Source organism: Aedes aegypti, chromosome 2 (assembly GCF_002204515.2).
Source record: "Aedes aegypti strain LVP_AGWG chromosome 2, AaegL5.0 Primary Assembly, whole genome shotgun sequence".
NCBI classification, from domain to species: Eukaryota; Metazoa; Arthropoda; class Insecta; order Diptera; family Culicidae; genus Aedes; species Aedes aegypti.
Genome location: NC_035108.1, coordinates 224,790,970 through 224,811,386, shown reverse-complemented (window position 1 = coordinate 224,811,386; position 20,417 = coordinate 224,790,970). Strand labels below are relative to the sequence as shown.

The following is a 20,417-nucleotide window of genomic DNA, read 5'->3' as shown; positions in this document are numbered from 1 at the left end:
TACAGGGGGTGTGCATTCTGCCCCGGGTGTTCATACTGCCCCCGGTATACCTAATATTGGGATTAGAAATCGTTGCAGCCGTTCGGTGATGGTGGAGCCCATCGTTGACATGCAACCTACAGAACATATCTGGGTCCCGTTTTGGGACAGGTGCTGGCGAGATTTACTCGAAAGCGACGAGCTCCGGTGGCTTGACTGAGTTCTGGGTTGGTCCCGACGATTTGATGATGTTTGCCCGATCAAATACTTCGCTAGGGAAATGGTCGACCAGTTCTTCCGTTAATTGGGTACACCATCCGGGTACCCTTACGATCGGATCCGGCTTGGTCTTGTTCTCGATGCTCCGTCGACGATGTCAAAGGACCAACGCCTCACTAGGTAATTACGGACGAGTTCCAATGGTAATCGAAGTAGAGCCTTCGTCCGCAGATAATTTGACCGAGCGTGTTCCGGCGATAGCCGGCGCCCCTGCTGGAGCTCCTGTGTGACCCTACGAAACTATTATACCAATAGTAGCGGTTGTTGCGGCATGGACTAAAGCTGGGTGGACAACTTCTCGTCAGTATTTGGGGCGACCCTTTGAAACAAAGTCGTTTACACTTTGCTGGTCGAAATCCCACTGATGTCCTTTCTAATAATTTTAAACTGAAATAACAATTTATTCGATGTGAACATCAAAAGCTAAATTGAAACAACAACAATTGTCTAACAACATGCGATTTTTTTTTATTAATTGAAGATTGGAATTGTATTTATTCTTCAAATAGCATAAGTAAGCAAGATTTGCAATTACCGTAGAAAATTGGCCGTGTGTGGGCTTCGTGGACGTGCGGTTAGTGTTACCAAGCATTTAGCCGCATGGAGTCAAGGGCACGCTATGTCTAAACCAGCAGATTATGCAAATCGAATGTACATACCTCGGATTTTTTTCCACTAGAGTTCAGTAATTGGGTTATATTGTCATAATCGGAAGGTTTTAAAATATTCCATCGGTGAAATTTTGATTTTTTCCACTTTTCAGCTATTTTTTCATATACAGAATATGAGAATCAATGAAAATCACGTTTTTCTACACATTTCAGCCCATACAAAATGTATGGGAAAAATTTCACCGTTATAATATTTGTAACCTTCCGATTATGAAATTATAGACCAAATACTGATATCTAGCGGGAAAAAATCTGAGGTACATTCGATTTGTATAATCTGCTGGTTCAGATATAGCGTGAAGGGTGTGGGTTCGATTCCCGCTTCAGTCCGGAAAACTTTTCGTCAGGAATGTATTTCGACTTTGTCACTGGACGTTGCATGTAGTCCGTTGTCTAGTGTGGTGCATCCTTCAAAGGGCAAATCGCCAAATGGAAGTATTAACGTAGCGTGTATTTTTTTCAAAATACCGTTTTGATTCATAATACGGACACTTAAGGCCCAAGTAAAAATTGTATAAAAAATCAAAACTGAAGAAGCAGTTTTCTCTTCTAAAACAAAAAAATCGAAAAAAAAATAAAAACGCACAGCCCTTTTTTGCCAAATAAAACAGCTGTGTGTTTTTTATTTTCTTCGATTTGTTGGTTTAAAAAAAGAAAACTGCTTTTTCAGTTTTGACTTTTGCACCATTTTTACTAGGACCTTAAGGTAAAACAGTTTGGAATCTAACTTCTAAGATTGCACTAACACTTCAAAGGCACCCAGGTTATCGTTAAGCATTGTTATAAGCGGTGTATGAGCTACCTAACGGCTTTTCAGTGACTACTAGCGTCATAAAACATTTCCAAGTGCTAATAGGCACTGTGACCCTTAGGCACTGATAGTGGCTATTGTTTGTTTTATTTTTGACACTTTACACCTAAGAGGTGCATTCGTGTCATTTTCTCTGTGGTGGCTATATATGACTATATAACGCTTTATTTTATTACCATTATTGCCTTTAAGCCCTGTCCCAATAAGCCGTTCACAACGACTGTCAATGCTGTTAAACGGCCGTATTATGACGATTATCAACCAAAACAAAAATGAATCGAGGTCTTCCTCTTCTTCTTCTTGGCATTACGTCCTCACTTGGACATAGTCTGCTTCTCAGCTTAGTGTTCTTTGAGCACTTCCACAGTTATTGACTGAGAGCTTTCTTTGCCAATGTTGCCATTTTCACATTTGTATATAGTGTGACAAGTACGATTATACTCTATGCCCAGGGAAGTCAAGGAAAATTTAGATTACGAAAAGATCTTGGTCTGTCCAGGGTCCTGGAACCCAGACACCTTCAGCATGGCTTTGCTTGGTAATCGCGGAAAATAAAATAAAATAGGGTGCCGGTACCAATGGTTGTAATGTACCAGTAGATTGGACTATTTTCGTATATTTTTCGATAAAAATGACATGTGCTATTTTTGTTGGATAGATCGTCTCTAGTTTAGTCGATTTGCCAAATTTTAGCTTTTTATTTTATCAAAAAGTCATATAAATAATTAAGATTATGCAAAAAATTTGCTCCCTTGCAAATTCAGTAGTGGATCAACGGACAGAAGCAGTTTTTAAAATGGATGTATAGAAATGAAGAAAAGTCCCAGAGATGATCTTTATGCTTCACTCGAAAGATATTAGTTGCTGTTCCGAGGGAAAAAATGTTGAACCTATGTAAAAATTTACCATTTTATTTAAAATTCCTCGTATCATTCCCGAACGTCTACTACTGGAGCACTAGCGCAACTACTGGAACACGTGTACCAATAGTGGCTCAAGCGATTTCATGTTAAAGAATCAGTTTTATCACTCTTTTTATATTTTTCCCATATAGTAGTGGTTGAAATCTTTCTGTTGACGCCAAAAGATCCCTGTTAAGGCTTTTCGATATTTTGTTATGATTTTTTTATAGCTTAGGTAGTCCACTAATGGCACCGGCACCCTAATAGTAGTTTACAGAACAAGTTGCAAAATGATGATTTTTACAGCACGAGTAGGAAAATTATCTTACAAGGCTTGCCGAGTTGGATAAATACGACGAGTGCTATAAAAATCGAGTTCTGCAACGAGTTACGTACAACATTTTTTGCAATTTCGTAGAAGACCACTCGAGGGTATCACAAATTATATCGGAATGCATACATCATTATTTTACAATTTCTGAAAATTGTTGTGTAATGATTCATTACGCAACTCCAAGTAGTTGCGTAGTGAGAAAGCGTTGCGTAATGAATCATTACAGCACTGGTTTCAGTTGCGTAATGACTGCTTCCGCACTGCATACTTCAGTGCAGGAAAGTAGACCGTTCCATGATAGATTGGCGTGATGAAAAACAGCCTATTACGATGAGAAATGGCAAAAAATACAATTTTGCAATTTTTCATCGTAATAGGCTGTTTTTCATCACGTCAAACTGTCATTAAATGGCCTACACTGAGTTACGCAACTGAAACCAGTGCTGTAATAATTCATTACGAAACCAGTGCTGTAATAATTTATTTCTCTCTACACAACTGTTTTGAGTTACGCACGCCATGTGACGAATATAAAATCAAATGTACATCGGGTTTTTTCTCGCTAGAGAACAGTATTTGGTTTATATTTTCATAATCGGAGGGTTTTAAAATATTCCATCGGTGAAATTTTGATTTTTTTTCACTTTTTAGCTATTTTTCATAATAAAACCCATAAAATCCCGTTTTTTGACGCATTTCAGCCCATACAAAATGTATGGAAAAAATTTCATCGATTGAAAATTTTAAAACCTTCTTATTATGAAAATATAGGCCAAATGATCTCTAGTAAAAAAAAATCCAATGTGCATTCGATTTTAATTATCGTTTTTTTTTTCTGTTTCTTTTCGGGACGAACCACTGCGACCAGTTTTCTTTGATCTTTTGTGGTATACCGGTGTCCTTTGTTTAGTGCATGTCGTTCTACACCATTACTATTGAGAAATAATGAAGTAGTCATTTTTTATACAAATATCATTCTTTACCATTTTGCATAGAGCCTCTTTAGAAAAGGATACCGCTATTTATACCTTTTAGAGAAAACAGTTTATCACCAATAAACTCTCAAAAGCGCGTTCCTTAATCAGGTTCGGCCACTAAGCTGGTTGAATGAAACTGATTTTGACCATGCATCGGTATTTGGCGTATCAAATTATTGCTTCTACTTATAAGGCTTAAAGTCGTTTTTTGAAACTGTGAACAGGTTTCATCGCATGATACATTTAGATTCCTTGAAACAAGAAGCTTATTTTAGAAGTTAGGAGGTCTGCTACTCCACTGATTCGGAATCGTTTCCCTCCTAGATATCGAAAGATAAACTCTTGAACTCGGCAGGTAGTTGTCTCATGACTCATGACTCATGAGTCATGAGTTGAAACCAACCTCAGATGCTGATTGAGCCAATTTCCCACTTCGACCTCCTCATCATCTATAACAAATAGGTGGGTCTTAGTGGCTTGTTACTCTCGTATACTCTTCCGACCGTTACTTATAAGTATTTACAAGAACAGATACAACTAGAGTACAATATGGTAGATCTTACCCCGTAACGCACCACGAAAAGGTGATCTACCAGCGTCATCGTTTGGTATCGTAATTAATCATAACACAACATTTTTTCAGAAATTGTAAAATAATGGTGAAGGCATTCAGATATGATTTATGATACCCTCAAGTGGTCGTCTACAAAATTGCAAAAAATTAACTATCGAATGGTGGGTGATGGTGCTGATCCCGTAATCTTAATAATTTTAAATAAATAGAAATGTGTAGACTTTTCATGATTCTTATTCCGGACCGGACGCTTCCTTACTTTTGCCTCAAATTGGACACTTTGGTTCGAATTCCGGACTGCTAATCAAAATCATAGATAGAAAAATTGTATTATCAATCAAAATTACCCAATTACCAAACACTAAACAGTTAAATTGTAGAACAAAGCTGTAGGAAGCAGTTAAAGTTAATTGGGACCTAAAGCATTTCAACTGGAAGCCTTCGTGATGTTAAGAATCTAACTATACAATTTGATTTACCCATTTTCTCCATGGTACCTTATGTATAAAAATAATTACCCCAAAAAAAATCAAATCTTTTGACTGTGATATTTATGAAAACCAAATCTTTTTCTAATGATTGATGTTTCAAACGACTTTATTCGAACAATATAAAACTTTGACAAGCAAATTTATACAAATATCAATAAATAATGTACAATATACACTTTGACAATCATGATAGTTTTATGTATACTTAGAGTTAAGTTTATTTTGTGTTAGGGTCTAAATTTAATTCAACACTGTCATTGGGATTACTGCTACTACTTACACCTGCGTTGAAAACATGGTATAACTTGTTGTTACCATCGATAGCAGTTTCACTAACGCTTAAATTTGAGGCAGTGCTAATTGTGGATGCCGCAGATTTATTTTGCGTTGTGACAATTTGTGGTCGTAGTATTGATCCTGCTAAAGAGTACTCCATGAATTATTGCATAACATTCAATAACAACGAACTTACCTTTTTGTTGAGTGCTGACAGGTATGACTTTCAGTCGCTTAATATTGAAAGCACCTCCCTGGAACCCTTGCGGAACAATTATTTGTTGTGTTACTAGTTGTCCTCCTTGTGTGGCGAGTACAACACGCTGAGTAGGTTGGTTTAATCGAATTCCGACTTTTTGTGTCGCCTTGAAAAAGGAATGAAGTGATAAAATAATCGTTACTCCGTTTGTAAATGATAAAGCCATGGTTAAACCTTGTAAGATATAATCCAATCGGCAAAAAAGAAATTAACTTCAGTTCGAATAAGTTCATTTGGACAAATTGTTCATGATTCTGGAATTCCATCTGCTAAAATTAACGCATACCCGGCTACCGCCTATCTGCGTTGTCTTCTCACTGGGCTACACGATTACTGCCGTTCTACGCATATTTGTTCCGTGGCCCATAGACTAAAGTGGGGCAAAAGTTCAATTCAGAACAAAGGTTATAAAGTCAAGGTGGTCAAATACTATTCAAGTAAGGGACTTTAACTCCCACGGTGCTCCCCTGACCGTTATTATCAGAAAAAAATCTCCATCAAATCTGTGCTCAGCAGTCGTTTTCTATAGCTAAGCTGCATGTCTGGGCAAAATTTAAAAAAAAAATCGTAGGGTCTGTTTTGATGTTACGCCCTTTAGAATGTGTAAGTCTACTAATTCAAAGGGAATCTTGAAGCGATGCCGATGCTTAGCAACCTGAAGAGCTTGAAAAGCTATATTAGATACTAAGTAAGCCTTGATTTTCTACATGAATAAAACGTTATAAGTTGTTAGTCACTCAAACCGGCTGGACGCGTTTTACTCTGCTCCATACCCTCTCAATAGGTTATGGGTCTCCATAGCAACCAGCCAAACAAAGTGAAAAAATTGTCTTCGTTGTGCGTAAGTTAGTCGCGTTCGGGAGTTTTTCGCCATTCGAGGCTAAAGATGACGTCGCTGGAAAAATTGGGCGTAAACCGATTGAACGGAAGCAACTACTCCAGCTGGAAATTCAAGGTCGAGCTACTACTGATTCGAGAAGATCTCTGGGAGTACGTAACCGGAACCTGCCCAGTAGAATTGGAAACGAACGCAGCAGTGGTAGCAGCATGGAAGAAAGGTGATCAGAAGGCCAGAGCCATAATTGGTCTTCTGCTTGACGACAGCCAACGGAAGCTGATCCAGGACACAACCACGTCGAAGGAAGCCTGGGAGAGCCTAAGGAGAAATTTCGAGCGCACAACGCTGACGTCGAAGATTTCCATCCTCAAGAAACTGTGCGATATGCGGTATACTGATGACGAGAACATCGAGAAGCACATCACGGAAATGCAAGATTTGTTCGAGAAGCTTTCGGTGGCGCGTCAGGTACTAGACGCAAATTTGCAAGTTGCGATGGTCCTCAGAAGCATGCCGAATTCCTTCAACCCATTAACAACGGCTCTGGAAAGTCGTTCGGACGCCGATCTAACGTTTGATCTTGTAAAGACAAAGTTAATCGACGAAGCGGCCAAGCGAAGCTGTTCGGGGACAGAGCAATCGGTGTTGAAGGCAGGTACGAGGAAACCAATAATTTGCCATCATTGCCAGAAGGTTGGACACAAGCAGAAGGACTGTCGTTCGCTGGCACAGAGCCGGGAAGCAGAACCGAAGAAAAATGAACTGAAGCAGAATGGGAGAAGCAACAAAGCCAAGGTGGTTCGAAGCAGTCCTGACGAGTACGCTTTCATGACAAAGGTAGGTGGTAGATCAGATTCATGGGTGGTTGATTCCGGAGCTACCTCGCACATGGCTGCCAGCAAGAACTTTTTCGAATCGTTGGACGAGACCATCACCGATGACGTCGTGCTGGCGAACGGGATCAAGTCGAAATCTGCTGGCAAGGGCGTGTGTCGTATTCCGTGCGCTGGACCGGACGGGTCTGTCAATACCATGACTCTCAACAACACGCTATTCGTTCCTGATCTTGAAGCAAATCTATTCTCTGTTAGATCCGCTACGCAAAGAGGGGCAACTGTCGTTTTCAATGACGTAGGATGTCGCATTACAAAGGACGAAAAGGTAGTAGCAGTTGGCAATGTCTCTGCCGGATTGTACAATCTTCAAATAGTTCACAATGCACAAGTGGCACGGAGCGCAAGTCATTCGGAGAATTGCCAACACGCGTGCATAGGATGTTCGGCCACAGAGATCCTGAAGCAGTCGGTGACCTGGAGAAAAAGAATCTGGCAACTGGTATCAAAATTGTGAACTGTGGAGTCAAGGCCATCTGTGAATGCTGTTTGGAGGGTAAGTTTTCCAGATTACCTTTCCCGAAGAAGTCCAAGAAGAAGACGAAGCAACCTCTGGATTTGGTGCACACAGATCTGTGCGGACCGATGAACACATTAACTCCAGGTGGGTGTCGATATTTCATGGCAATCACGGACGACTTCACACGGTATTCTTTGGTGTATTTTATGCGACGGAAATCAGAAGCGACCGAATACATCAAGCAGTACGTGCGAGAGATGAAGACCACGTTCGGCAGACCGCCGAAAATAATTCGATTGGACCAGGGTGGTGAATTCCAAAATCGAGAACTGGCTGAGTTTTGTCGTCAAGAGGGCATTCGACAGCAGTTCAGCACCAGCCATACGCCGTAGCAGAACGGAGTATCGGAAAGGAAGAACCGGTCATTAGTCGAGATGGGAAGGTGCCTGTTGCTTGATGCCAAGATGCCGAAAAAGTATTGGGCTGAAGCTATCAACACAGCTCCAGTGCCACCTCCATAATCTTCTACCGTCAAGTGCTGTTTCAAAGACTCCGTTCGAATTGTGGACATCAGAGAAGCCTGACGTTAGTCATCTGCGGTTGTTCGGGTCGCAAGCCTATAGCGAAGTATGCACTTCAACCGAAAAGTAATCGCCTATCTCGATGCGTGGGAAATTTCTTGCAAGAAATGCCCAAGAAAAGCATTTTTCTTCGATCGCAGTACGCAGTTGAAAAGAAATGTCAATTCAAATGGAGCTCACTGTAGGAAATTTCTTGACCATTTCTTGGGCAGAAATTTTTACTTTTCTTGAGCGGAACAGCATACCTAGCTTATGTGTGGACTCCGAATGAGAAGCGTTCCAAGCTGGACCCAAAATCGATGAAAATGACGTTCGTTGGTTACTCGCAGCAACATAAGGGATATCGTTTCCTGGATCTAGCGTCAAACAAGCTCGTCGTGTCTCGTGATGCCAGGTTCATTCCAGCGGAAGATGTTTGCAAAAATGAAAGTATTGATGAAGGCGTCGTGTTTTATCCATTCAAGTCAGTGGCCAAGAAGTCTGAAGAAGTCGATGATCCTATCATTGAGGTTGAGAAGGAGCATCCACGGACCGAAAGCGAATTATCCGAAGATAGTGATTTCGAAGGTTTCGATGAATCAACGTTTTGCGGAGAGGACGATTACGACACTGCGATCGAAGTCGAGGCCGAAGAAGAAGTTCATGATGTGCGGCGATCCAACCGGTCCAACATTGGTGTTCCACCAGTGCGGTATAGTGAAGCTACCCGGTTGGCTTCTTCTCAGCAAGATGAACCACGTACGTATGAAGAAGCAATGCGAAGCCAAGAGCGCCACGAATGGAAGAAAGCCATGGACGATGAATTTGCATCCCTTGTAGCACAGGACTATAGTCAACAATTTGGTGTGGACTATGACGAGGTGTTTGCACCTGTGGCGAAATACACTACCCTTCGCACCCTACTATCAGTGGCTACTCGTCGATCGCTGCAAGTCAAGCACATCGATGTCAAGTCTGCATATTTACACGGGGACCTCAAGGAGACCGTAGGGCTACCAAACTGGCTCCCAAACTGGCTCCCAGGAGGAGGTGTGTCTGCTGAAGCGCAGCCTCTACGGGCTGAAACTAGCGGGGCGTATCTGGAACCAAAAGATATCGGACAAACTGGAGCAGCTAGGATACAAGCAATCCGAGGCAGATCCCTGTCTCTACATCCGGAAGGTCGATGGAAGAATGTCATTCGTTTTACTGTATGTCGACGATATGCTCGTGGCAACTCAGGACAACAATGAATACGAGCGGGTCTACCGCTACCTATCGAAAAATTTCAAGCTCACGAGTCTAGGAGATGTTACCAACTACCTGGGCATTCAAGTGGAGAGAACAAGTTCTGGTGATTTCCTTTTGAATCAATCGGCTTACATCCGTAAGATTGCCGAGAGGTTCAACATGGTCGAAGCGAAGTCATCAAAAATACCCATGGACCCTGGGTATCCGAACGTGCAGCAAAAGGAGGAGGAAACTATGCCAAACGGTGAGCGCTACCGTAGCCTTGTTGGCGCTTTACTGTACGTTGCGGTATGCACCAGGCCAGATATTGCGATTGCGGCGTCCATCCTGGGGCGCAAGGTAAGCAAGCCTTCTGAAGCCGATTGGGTCGAAGCAAAGAGAACCCTGCGGTACCTTACATCGACGGCTGATCTGAAGCTGCAGCTCGGCAGAGCTGGTGGTCTAGAAGGTTTCGTCGATGCCGACTGGGCCGGTGACAAGGTTGACCAAAAATCCAACTCTGGGTACGTATTCAAGCTCGGAAACGGATCCATCAGCTGGGCCGCAAGGAAGCAACAATGCGTCAGCTTGTCTTCAACGGAAGCGGAGTACGTAGCCTAGTCAGGAACTTCTCTGGTTGACGAAGCTGATGTACGATGTCGCGGAAGATGTCGTTAAACCCGTGGTGATGAACGAAGACAATCAAAGTTGCATCGCCATGCTAACGTCCACAGGAGGAAGCCGACGAACAAAGCATATCGATACTCGATTCAACTTCGTGAAGGAATTGATGTCAACCGGCGTCATGGAAGTTCGCTATTGTCCAACAGAATCGATGATCGCGGACATTTTGACGAAACCACTGGCGCGGGTCAAACTCGATCGATTCCGGACCCTGATTGGTTTGAAGTTCTTCGACGTTGAGGAGGAGTGAAGCGATGCCGATGCTTAGCAACCTGAAGAACTTGAAAAGCTATATTAGATACTAAGTAAGCCTTGATTTTCTACATGAATAAAACGTTATAAGTTGTTAGTCACTCAAACCGGCTGAACGTTGCTCCATACCCTCTCAATAAATCTGAGATAATTAAACAGGTTTTCATTGGCCGTGATTATCAGAAGAAATATATCATAAAAATTTGGTTCAAGGTTGGTTTGTTTGATTATTTGGAGCCTCTTAATGTTTTTTTTTTTAATGAAAGATGGACGAAATTGGTAGTTACGCCTTTTTTGAGGTGTAACCATTGAAAAGATTAATTATAAATAGATTTATTAGGCATTGAAAAAATAATCAATTGTGAAAGACTTTGGCGACATGTAAGTGCAATGTATCATTGAAAACATTTGAACATGCTTAACCTAATACCGTTAAGCATGTTCAAATGTTTTCAATGATACATTAATGTATCATTGAAAACATTTGAACATGCTTAACGGTATTAGGTTAAGCATGTTCAACTGTTTTCAATGATACATTGCACTTACATGTCGCCAAAGTCTTTCATAATTGATTATTTTTTCAATGGCTCAAGCGACGTAAGACATTACGGAGCCATTTTTGTGTCATTATTATTATTCATAAAATAATACCCCCTCGACAGTTCCGGCTAACTTTGTACTACCCCAGAACTTAAACTTCAATTCCTAAGTAAAGCACTATTGTTCAAATTGTACAACTTTAGACCACTGTTAATACTTTTGTGATCATTTTTAGCATAGAATACTACATTTAGATTTTATCAGTGCTTGGATTTCGATCAGAATAAGCCGATCGAACCATATTCGGAGAGTGTAACAGTTCGCGAACCATAGCAGTTCGTGGCACAGAGGAGAGCCCTATGAATGTAAACATTCACTCTCACGTTTGTACGTGGCACGAGAGCGTTCAAGAGCAGCAACTCTCACAGACTGCAACAGTATCGAGCCATTCGGGTGATTTAGGGTTTCAATGCTAGTAATGGACCCCTTAGTAGCAGCAATTCATTCTCGACGCTTTTCCGCAATGATACCTCCGACGCATATACGTTTTGTGGAGTCTAACAACAACTTCAATGTTTTTACTTCATAGTACGCATATAAAACATACATGCGTATTATGGACCCTCTTGTGTGGTTACATTTACATAACTGTTCAAATATCTGTATTTATGCGTCTCCCTGGGCTTGGGATTATATTTTCCAGGGAGCGATGAATTTTGATAATTGATCGCTGTTGTTAGTAGTTTTGATTAGATGTTGGGTAAATTTCAAAGCAATGGCAACCTTTTTATTACAAAATTTAGATATTATCTTCTGACCTAAAGATTCTGGTTAAACTACTGTACTATGCAGTTGGGCTGCACTACGCTATCACTCATCAAAATTACTTTCACTTCGGGAAAATATAATTTCAAACTGGCGAGAAGATTACAGACTGAGGGTGGGTTAGGAGCACAATCAGACCCTTGAATGTGCAATGTGGGGTAGTGATTGGGAATGCCATTGACGGTTTGTAATCTTCTACGAGGTTTTCGAAAACCAACAGGGCGCGTGCACCGGGTTGCGGATAGGAGCAAAGGGAGATCAATAGCATCTACCTAAAATAATAGAGCAAAAAGCCGTTCCATGATTAGGTAATGTTAAGCGATCTTCTATGGTGTTCTAGTACTATAAAATTCTTCACTCACTGGGAATTCTGGCCTTGATAATATCAATAGTGATAAAAACATAAAATAATACCTAATACTTAATAAGTACAATGTAGCTTTAATGTAGTAATAAATGAAATAAAATCAATTTTCTATACTTGACAAGGTTTTGAAGACAATCAATGAGTGAAAGAACTACCTATTAGAAAAGCCACATCAGCTAAGTCTATACATATACAAATGTTGGTCATAGGGTCATGGCGAGCATTCGATATGTATGTCTATGACTGATTCTGATCTAATAGGGGCACTAGAAGACCACGCGGACAATTTCGAAACAAATTATTTTTATACATCGGTCTTACGTCCCGAAAGGCTCAGCTATGCTGCAAAGTAATTTTATAAGTTATTCATTACTGCTGTTTAATTGTTTATAATTCTAACAAAACTACATAATTAACTCATTACTAATCACTGTTCCTATATTCTCTTTTTCTCTCCTTCTTATCTGTTGCATGATTATGAGCATCACTAATATAATGCATGAGCATGCACAATAAGAATAATTTCAGGATTGAAAGCAGTACATGGATACCTGGATAGAATAGCTTCGAAAAGGGCGCTCAAAATATAATATTTCTGGTCAGGGAAGTATTTAATCAAGGGTATGTAAATTTTTTCCATTATTAACACCTAGATCACACAAACAAATGAACTAATATCAAATATTTTTTAAATATTTTTACATACATCAGCATCGTCAATCAGTGTAAAAACAGATAAAGTTTGTAAAGTTATCACCATCGATTAAATTGCGCTCTGTATAGTAATGTTCATTCAGTATCAAAATCTCCTAAAGCGTCGCATTGTGCCATCAGCAGCCCTTAGCATCACTCTCATATTGTTATTATTTTGTTGTTTATAAAATTTCTAGAAAGCGATCAGCATATTCTTTCTTACTTGTACAATGGCCGATCTATTTGGAATTTTAATAAGTCAAATCAAACTTCAAAACTCAAATTAAATTGCTTTCAGCACATTTACATTTTGCAGCATTAATCGCATTACTGTGTCAAGTCTTCTCCATTCCCTATACCCTACCCCAACCCTTCTTATCCTTTCCGATGGTGTTCAAGTGGTCCGCATAGACTATTACGGCCATTACCTATCCCTTACCCCGGCTTTGGACTGACTTGCGCTCTCATTGCCCCACCAAACGCTGCAAAATGAAAATGAAAATGAAAATGAAATATCTGTATTTATGCGTCTCAAACCAAATATTTTGCCTGAAACTGCTGACTAACAATGTAATCGAAGTTCCCCCGGTGGATTTTCATAGGAATAAGGTTGCTTTGAGTGTTCCCTCCCCTTGGTTATGCGATCTTGCCGCGATGGGAGGGCATAATCCATTAGCCCATTAGATGGAAACCAAGGAGGAAAATTACTAGTAGATTCATTGAGTAGAAATAAGTGGCGACAATCTTATTTTAATATGGTTTTTACATTGCCGTAATAAGAAATACCTCTTTTGTAACAATGGTATAAAAAATCTAATTCCAGCTTCATTTTCGCAAAATTTACAAGTAGAAAGTAGGCGTTGTGAAGCATTGCATTTGCCACCGAAAAGTGAATCTTTTAGGAGACAGTAATAGAAGCCTAAGGTAACTTTACTCTTAAATGTTCACTATAATAATGAGTATGGAAAGTAAGACGCTGAGATCGATCATTAGGGTACACTTGCTAATTTCAAGAAATTGTTGAACAGACAAGGAAAGTGACTTTTTTCTTTAAGGATATATGAACGTAATGACCAATAAAAACTTTTACCAACAAAAAACAAAATTAACTAGAACAACTACTAAACAGCCTAATTTTGTTGAGACTTGACAATTGACATTTAAGACTCATAATCTTACGTAAAAGACAGGAGTAATCAGAATAGCACTTAAATGACAAATTAATCAAACCCATTTCGACTAGCACTACTACACAACTATTTCAACAAATTCTGATGGAGCTGCTGATTTTCACAATGCTTCCTTTTCTCAGAAGCAAGGGAATATGGGTATTTTTCAAAAACTACCACGTCACAAAACGAATAAAAAAACAGTGTTCATGTGGGCACCATAGCCTAGTCCATCTGTGTATTGCTCCTTTCATATTTTCTGATAATGCAGCCTTTAACATCCTAACTATAATCTATTGGACCATTGAACACCCCTTTGGTTGCAAACATAGCACAGGAAATAAAAAAATATTCGCCTCTGTTTCTCGATCAGAATGAGTGTGGGTCAGCGAATGTTACAGTGATCGGGGCCAAACAGTGGGTGGTGTGTGTCTGTCTTGTTTTAGTTCATATCGAGACATGAACTTCCACGAACGATAAATGTCATGCGTGTGATATGAATGCAGGCGGATAAATGGGCTGAAATTATGGCTCGTGTGTCAATAATCATTAAATTTTCCAAAGCCTGGATTTTATACAAATCTACAATTTTACCTTTGGGTTTCCCGGTCTTTTCGATTACACAAACACGTAACAGCCCTGGATAAATGCAATAGTAAAATAATTGTATGTAATAATATATGTAATTCATCACCCTGAACGCATTATTACGTAGAATGCTATTGCCCCGAATCATAGTCATGTACGTTGAATGACATTGTCCCGTGATAATGGAATTCGAAGCAATGCCATTCTAGGAACAGGAACTCGCGGTGACGGTCTCCAGGTATTCGGGGTAATGGAATTCAATGTTAAGGGGTATAATTTCAAAAAGATATACATATAAAATATGATGAATACAGAGTTGTTCCTGGATTCTACGTAAATTCCAGTTTTGGTTACCAGAAAATCGTAAATTGTTCTGTGGCTTTGTTGATTCCCTGCTGGTCTACCTACTATAATATGGTTTGTATCCTACACAATTTGAAGATTTATATTTAACCCTTTATTTTTTTCGATCGCTGCCATGACTTTTAACAGGCGAAAAAATCATTTTTTGGGAGCTAAACATTTTTTTCCAAACTGACAAACACAAACATTTAAAATTAAGCTGTAAATGCTACGATTTTGAATTCCATTGAACACAATAATAACGGATGTTTTAAGCTTTGCATTATTTTATTCCATTTTGTATCGCTGCATTCTAAGTTGTTAATTTTATTTTATTTCATACACTGCTACCCATAACCGAAAACTCAGCTCGTAAAGTATTCCTTGACGTATACTTCGCTTCGATATACAACAGGTAGCATCATTTACATGCAAAATAATCTGAGTCGTGAGTACCGTAAAGTGCCCTAATTCAGCGCATTGCCTAATTCCGCGCATTTCATACAAAACGATTTATATATGGAAATACACATCAATATTGCAACAACTTTCAATGCCATTTGATGCTACTACTGTTTAGAATAAGCTTAAATCATCAATAAAAGCAAATAAGGCCTTTTTTCGCGGCGTAAAAAAATAATCAGTGGAGGCCCGTCCAAGTCGACGCCATTTTTCTAATTTCCTTAGCGTCCGTGCTAAGACTGTAGAACAAAAACAAACGCGATTTCTTTATTGAAAATTTTTCATTTTTTATGCAATTTTCCATGGGACTGCTTGCTACAGATATGTTTCATGATGCTTCTATGGAATCTTATCAAATTTTTGCATAATTATTGAGTTTCATCCCAAAAAGTATTGCGCGGAATTAGGGCACGTCTTTTTTCATAATGCCCTAATTCCGCGCACTGCTCTTCGCTGATCAACAAACAAGTTAAACATGCTATATTCGTCTTCACATCTAACTATTTCTATGAAAGTTGTCTTCATGCATAAATGCGTTTCACGGGTAAGCAGTATCTCGGGAAAGCTCACTTACAGGGAAACTAAAAGCGGCCGTCAAGAAACCACGTGGTCATTTATGGTGAGAGGAAAAGTTTATCCAAAGACCAAGGCCATTAAAAAAATCATAAAATTGTTGTGTGAACAATATACCACAAGAGGAGAGAATCTATACATCTGTGCACACAAAATTTACTTAACATTGTGAACCACAAATATCAAAAAGTACGATATACGGGGAAGAGGGATTGCAAATGGCCATATTTTGGGAGAAGTAATTTATGGATGAACTTTATGGCTCTTCTGAGGTTTCTAGTTTGCTCAACATATTTAAGTTTCAGGTACCCGTGGCATTAGCGGATACTATTGATTGAATTGTTTAAGACATATCGATTCCAAGCAATAATGCGAATTGTTTCTGGTGCTGTATGAACAATGCAGAATACAAACACCTATAAGGGTAATCGGGGCGGTTTTGACGATGGGTTGGAATGAGCACCCCTTGAAAACTTCATAAATTTTTGAAATTTTATCTGAAGCAACATGCAACTCCAAAAGCTGGTATGGAAATTAAGCAATATGTATGTTATAAGTTAGTGTTCTAAACTCATAGAAAGTGAATAAATTATATTCGAATTATAATGTTGATGATTGACTGTTACAATGTTCTTTAAAATTAAATCTTTTTACACAGTGTTTTAAACACTATTTAAAATGACAAATTTTGAAAAATCATTCATTCATTCGTGAACATTATAGTACAACGGAAATCGTGCATATCCGTTGTTGGAAATCATACAAAGAACTGATAATTCCATAATATTTTCTGCACTTCTATCGACTTTTCCTTAAGGCTAAGTAGCCCATCATTCGTTTTGGCAACAATGATGACTTTTCAGCTTGCTTTTCAAAGTGATAACACTCAGTCTAGATAGTTTATATGGACTTGAAAAAGTATCACTGTACGCACTTACATGCATAAAGTATGCTGATACTTTTTCAGCTGTGCCAGTGCAAAATCAACTGATTTTCTCTGATTCGAAATCGTAAGATGAATTAGCAACAATCATCAACGACGCGTACAAATTTCAATGACGGCCAACTTCGCCATAAGGTCTCCAAACTGCCCCACATTTCCCTATACGAAATTTACAAGTATCAATTCCACGTTAATGAAAAGACCATAACGAATGTTTATCTTTGTTTCATGTGATAGTTATAAAAATATAAGAAATAGAACTAAACGGCTCATACAAAAAATTAACTTTTTTTCATACAAAAAGTATTATGGATGGTGGAGGGTGTTATAAATTTTCTATTTCAGCGTTACGTAAGGAATGAATGCTGCTTTACATTGAAATTAATGTTAATTTGATTGCTTCGCGAGTGCGCGGAATTAGGCGTTCTTCTGCGCGGAATATGGACAAGCGTTTCAAAAGTGCGCGGAATTAGGCAATTTCCTCGAGTGAACTATTTCAAAAAAATCTCAATTTTAAATTTTGAATACAGTCTAGTATATAATTTTCCCATAATCTAAAACAGATTTGCTAGCGATCTACTCATAAAGCTTTTGTATTGATGCAATACTATTTTTAAATTAAACATTTGAATCGTTTTATTCCTTAACTGCGCTGAATTACGGTACTTTGCGGTACATGGGTTCACAAAACTAGCCAGAATATTTTGATACAAGGCACCATCCACAAATTACGTAACGCTCTAGGGGGAGGGGGGAAGTAGCCTCAAGCGTTACGGCTCATACAAAAATTTAAAATTTTGCATACAAAAAGCGTTACGGAGGGGGGAGGGGGTCAAAAATTTCCAATTTTAGCGTTACGTAATAAATGGATGCCGCCCAAGCACTAAATTGGTTATATGATGAAATTAGCTCCGTAGATTCTACACCATTACCCCCAATGCCGTTTTCCCGAATGCCATCACCCCGAATTCCATCACCCCGAATTTACAATTGTCTTGACATGATGACTTTTCCCCATGATATTGGATTTGGGGTGATGGGTCGTTCGGGGTTTTTGAATTTGGGGTAATGGCGTTCGGGTTAATGGCATTCGGGGTAATGGGATTCTGGATAATGGGGTAGAATCGCAATATGTCGTTAAAAACATTCGAACATGCTCAACGATATACGAATGCCTAATTATTCTATTTAAAATTAGTGTTTTTAAAAGTCACACTTCCAAAAGGGTGTAATCCCATTTTTATCTTCTCATTCAAAACTCCTTCCAGAAGTTACAAATATCAATAAACTTTGATGCAAATTTTAATGTTATATTCATTCTGATAATCGCGGTCAATGAAATCCCGTTTAAGTGTCTCAGATTTCCTTTGAATTAATGGATTTACGCATTCAAAAGAGCGTAACTTCAAAACGGACCCTACGTTTTTTTTTTTAATTTTTTTCAGACATGCAGCTTAGCTATAAAAAACGACTGGTGAGCACAGATTTGATGGAGATTTTTTTTACGATAATAACGGTGAGGGGAGCACCGTGACTCCAAATATCATACACTCAAAAAAATCCAAACGTCATTGCTACGTGAAAAATCACGTAGAACAGTCCAAATTCATTTTGCCTCCACTTCACCTGACAAAGATAAAGATCACTGAGCCATTCATAACCACCAAATAGTGCACAGTATTTCGATCGGCCGAAATCGTGAACATAATTCTGTAGCACCTTTAAACGTGATTTTTTTCGGTAGTCTTCGAACAAAAATTTTCTAAAAATATAGCGCATATATTAAAGGTAAACGTTAGTTCGCAACTTTGCCACGGACGGCGCTGCGAAACTTTTTTTTTTTAAATGACGATCTTTAAATATGATGTCTTCGGCAAAGTTGTAGATAATTCAACCCCCTAAAACTAGTTTTTCTCGTATATTTTGAAAATGCGAAGTTTCCGGTAGCAACAATGTTCTACAAAATTGTGTAAACAGTCAAAATGAATCATTCTCTAGAAGACACTAGGCTTCTAAAGATCAAGGAAAAGCAGTTATAACCATTTAAGTGCAAAAACCAGTCATTTTTGGGGTCCGTGTATTTATTTGGGTGGCAGGTGTTGGCAGATGAAACCTAGTAGGATTCATAATACATCATTAGTAGTTGTAAATGTCGATAGTGTTATTAGTATCCACGAGTATCCCTTTTACTTAGAAGAAGTTTCATCAATGACTCTTATTGCCCTGTAGTACTTAGTTACATCTTTATACACACACTCAATAGGTTCCAAAAACTTTTATGAAGAAAGTTCTCAATGAGTCTTTATAAAATGACTCGCCATACAACTATATTTCGCTTGCAGTTTTAGCTATTTTTCGCACATAGACACTATAGCAATATGATATTCTGTCAAAATAGAAATGAAATATTATTCGATTTTTTAAGTAAGGGCGTAGTTAGGCCTATCGTGAGGATGCTTTAAGGTGTATTGGTTTTTGCATAAATATTTGAAAACCATTTTTGGCCCATAATGGGGCAAAAGTTCGAGCCATATATTATCTCACGGAAAAGTTTGCAAATTGCCTAAAATCCACATATTATCTTCAAATATTCTACTCATGCGAAAAAAAAAACAGAGCCGGCTTCTCAGCATTTTTTTGCATGTGTGGCTGGTACGAACATACTCCTGGGAAGTCGAGAAAATTTCCTTTAAGAAAAATCCTCGACCGGTGGGATTCGAACCCACGACCCTCAGCTTGGTCTTGCTGAATAGCTGCGCGTTTACCGCTACGGCTATCTGGGCCGTAAATACCCCTAGAGAGGTATTTGTCTAAATTTTTCCCCTCTGATATTTTCCGAAGATTTCTTCAGGAGTTCATTTATTGATGTTCTACGAACTTCCTAAGAATTCCTTATTGGGATGAATTTAACCTTCGGGCTGTCGCGCTGTTGTACTTTGTACAACAGTTGTGATTTATATGCTATCATTTTGCAACAAAGATATCTATCGACACCAAACCAAAATGTATTCCTCAAGAATCTTCTTAAGAACATTACTAGACAGTTTTTATTTACAGTATGACCCTTTATAATGCGGTAAAATCAACAAATGTACATGAAAGTCGCATAATAATGAACGCACTATATACGGTTCGAGTAAACCACAATTTTAAATCGGTATATCTCAATGTCCAGATAATATAGAAACTTGGGGTCTTTAGTAAAGTTGCTCTGGAGGTGAAGCGCTATCTGATGCTACCGCATTTAATTCGGAATTTGACCGCTAGGTGGCACTAGTAGGCATGGAAGTTTTACTTTTGTTTTGAAAATATTTCAGGATCCTGATCACTTAGAAGGATGGCGTCTTCGGCAATATTGTTTAGTTAGTTAAGAACTATCATTGTTCGAGCTAGTTGATTCAAAATTTTGCCACTAGGCAGCGCTAGTGTACATGAAACTTTT

The 20,417-nt window shown here is 38.9% G+C and overlaps 1 protein-coding gene across 2 annotated transcripts in view; it reads right to left on the bottom strand.

The window, feature by feature from the left end:
• Nucleotides 1-5,100: 5,100 nt before the first annotated feature.
• LOC5575904 (nuclear factor related to kappa-B-binding protein) overlaps nucleotides 5,101-20,417 on the bottom strand; it is a 45,648-nt gene continuing 30,331 nt past the window's right edge. Inside the window, exons 9-10 of one of the 2 annotated variants that reach the window (XM_021844140.1) lie at nucleotides 5,491-5,659; nucleotides 5,101-5,438 (exon numbers count right to left, since the gene is read on the bottom strand). In XM_021844140.1, coding sequence (XP_021699832.1) covers nucleotides 5,236-5,438; nucleotides 5,491-5,659 — 372 coding nt within the window. In that variant the 3' untranslated portion in view covers nucleotides 5,101-5,235. The remainder of the gene's footprint in view (nucleotides 5,439-5,490; nucleotides 5,660-20,417) is intronic. The other variant, XM_021844141.1, reaches the window with a different exon arrangement.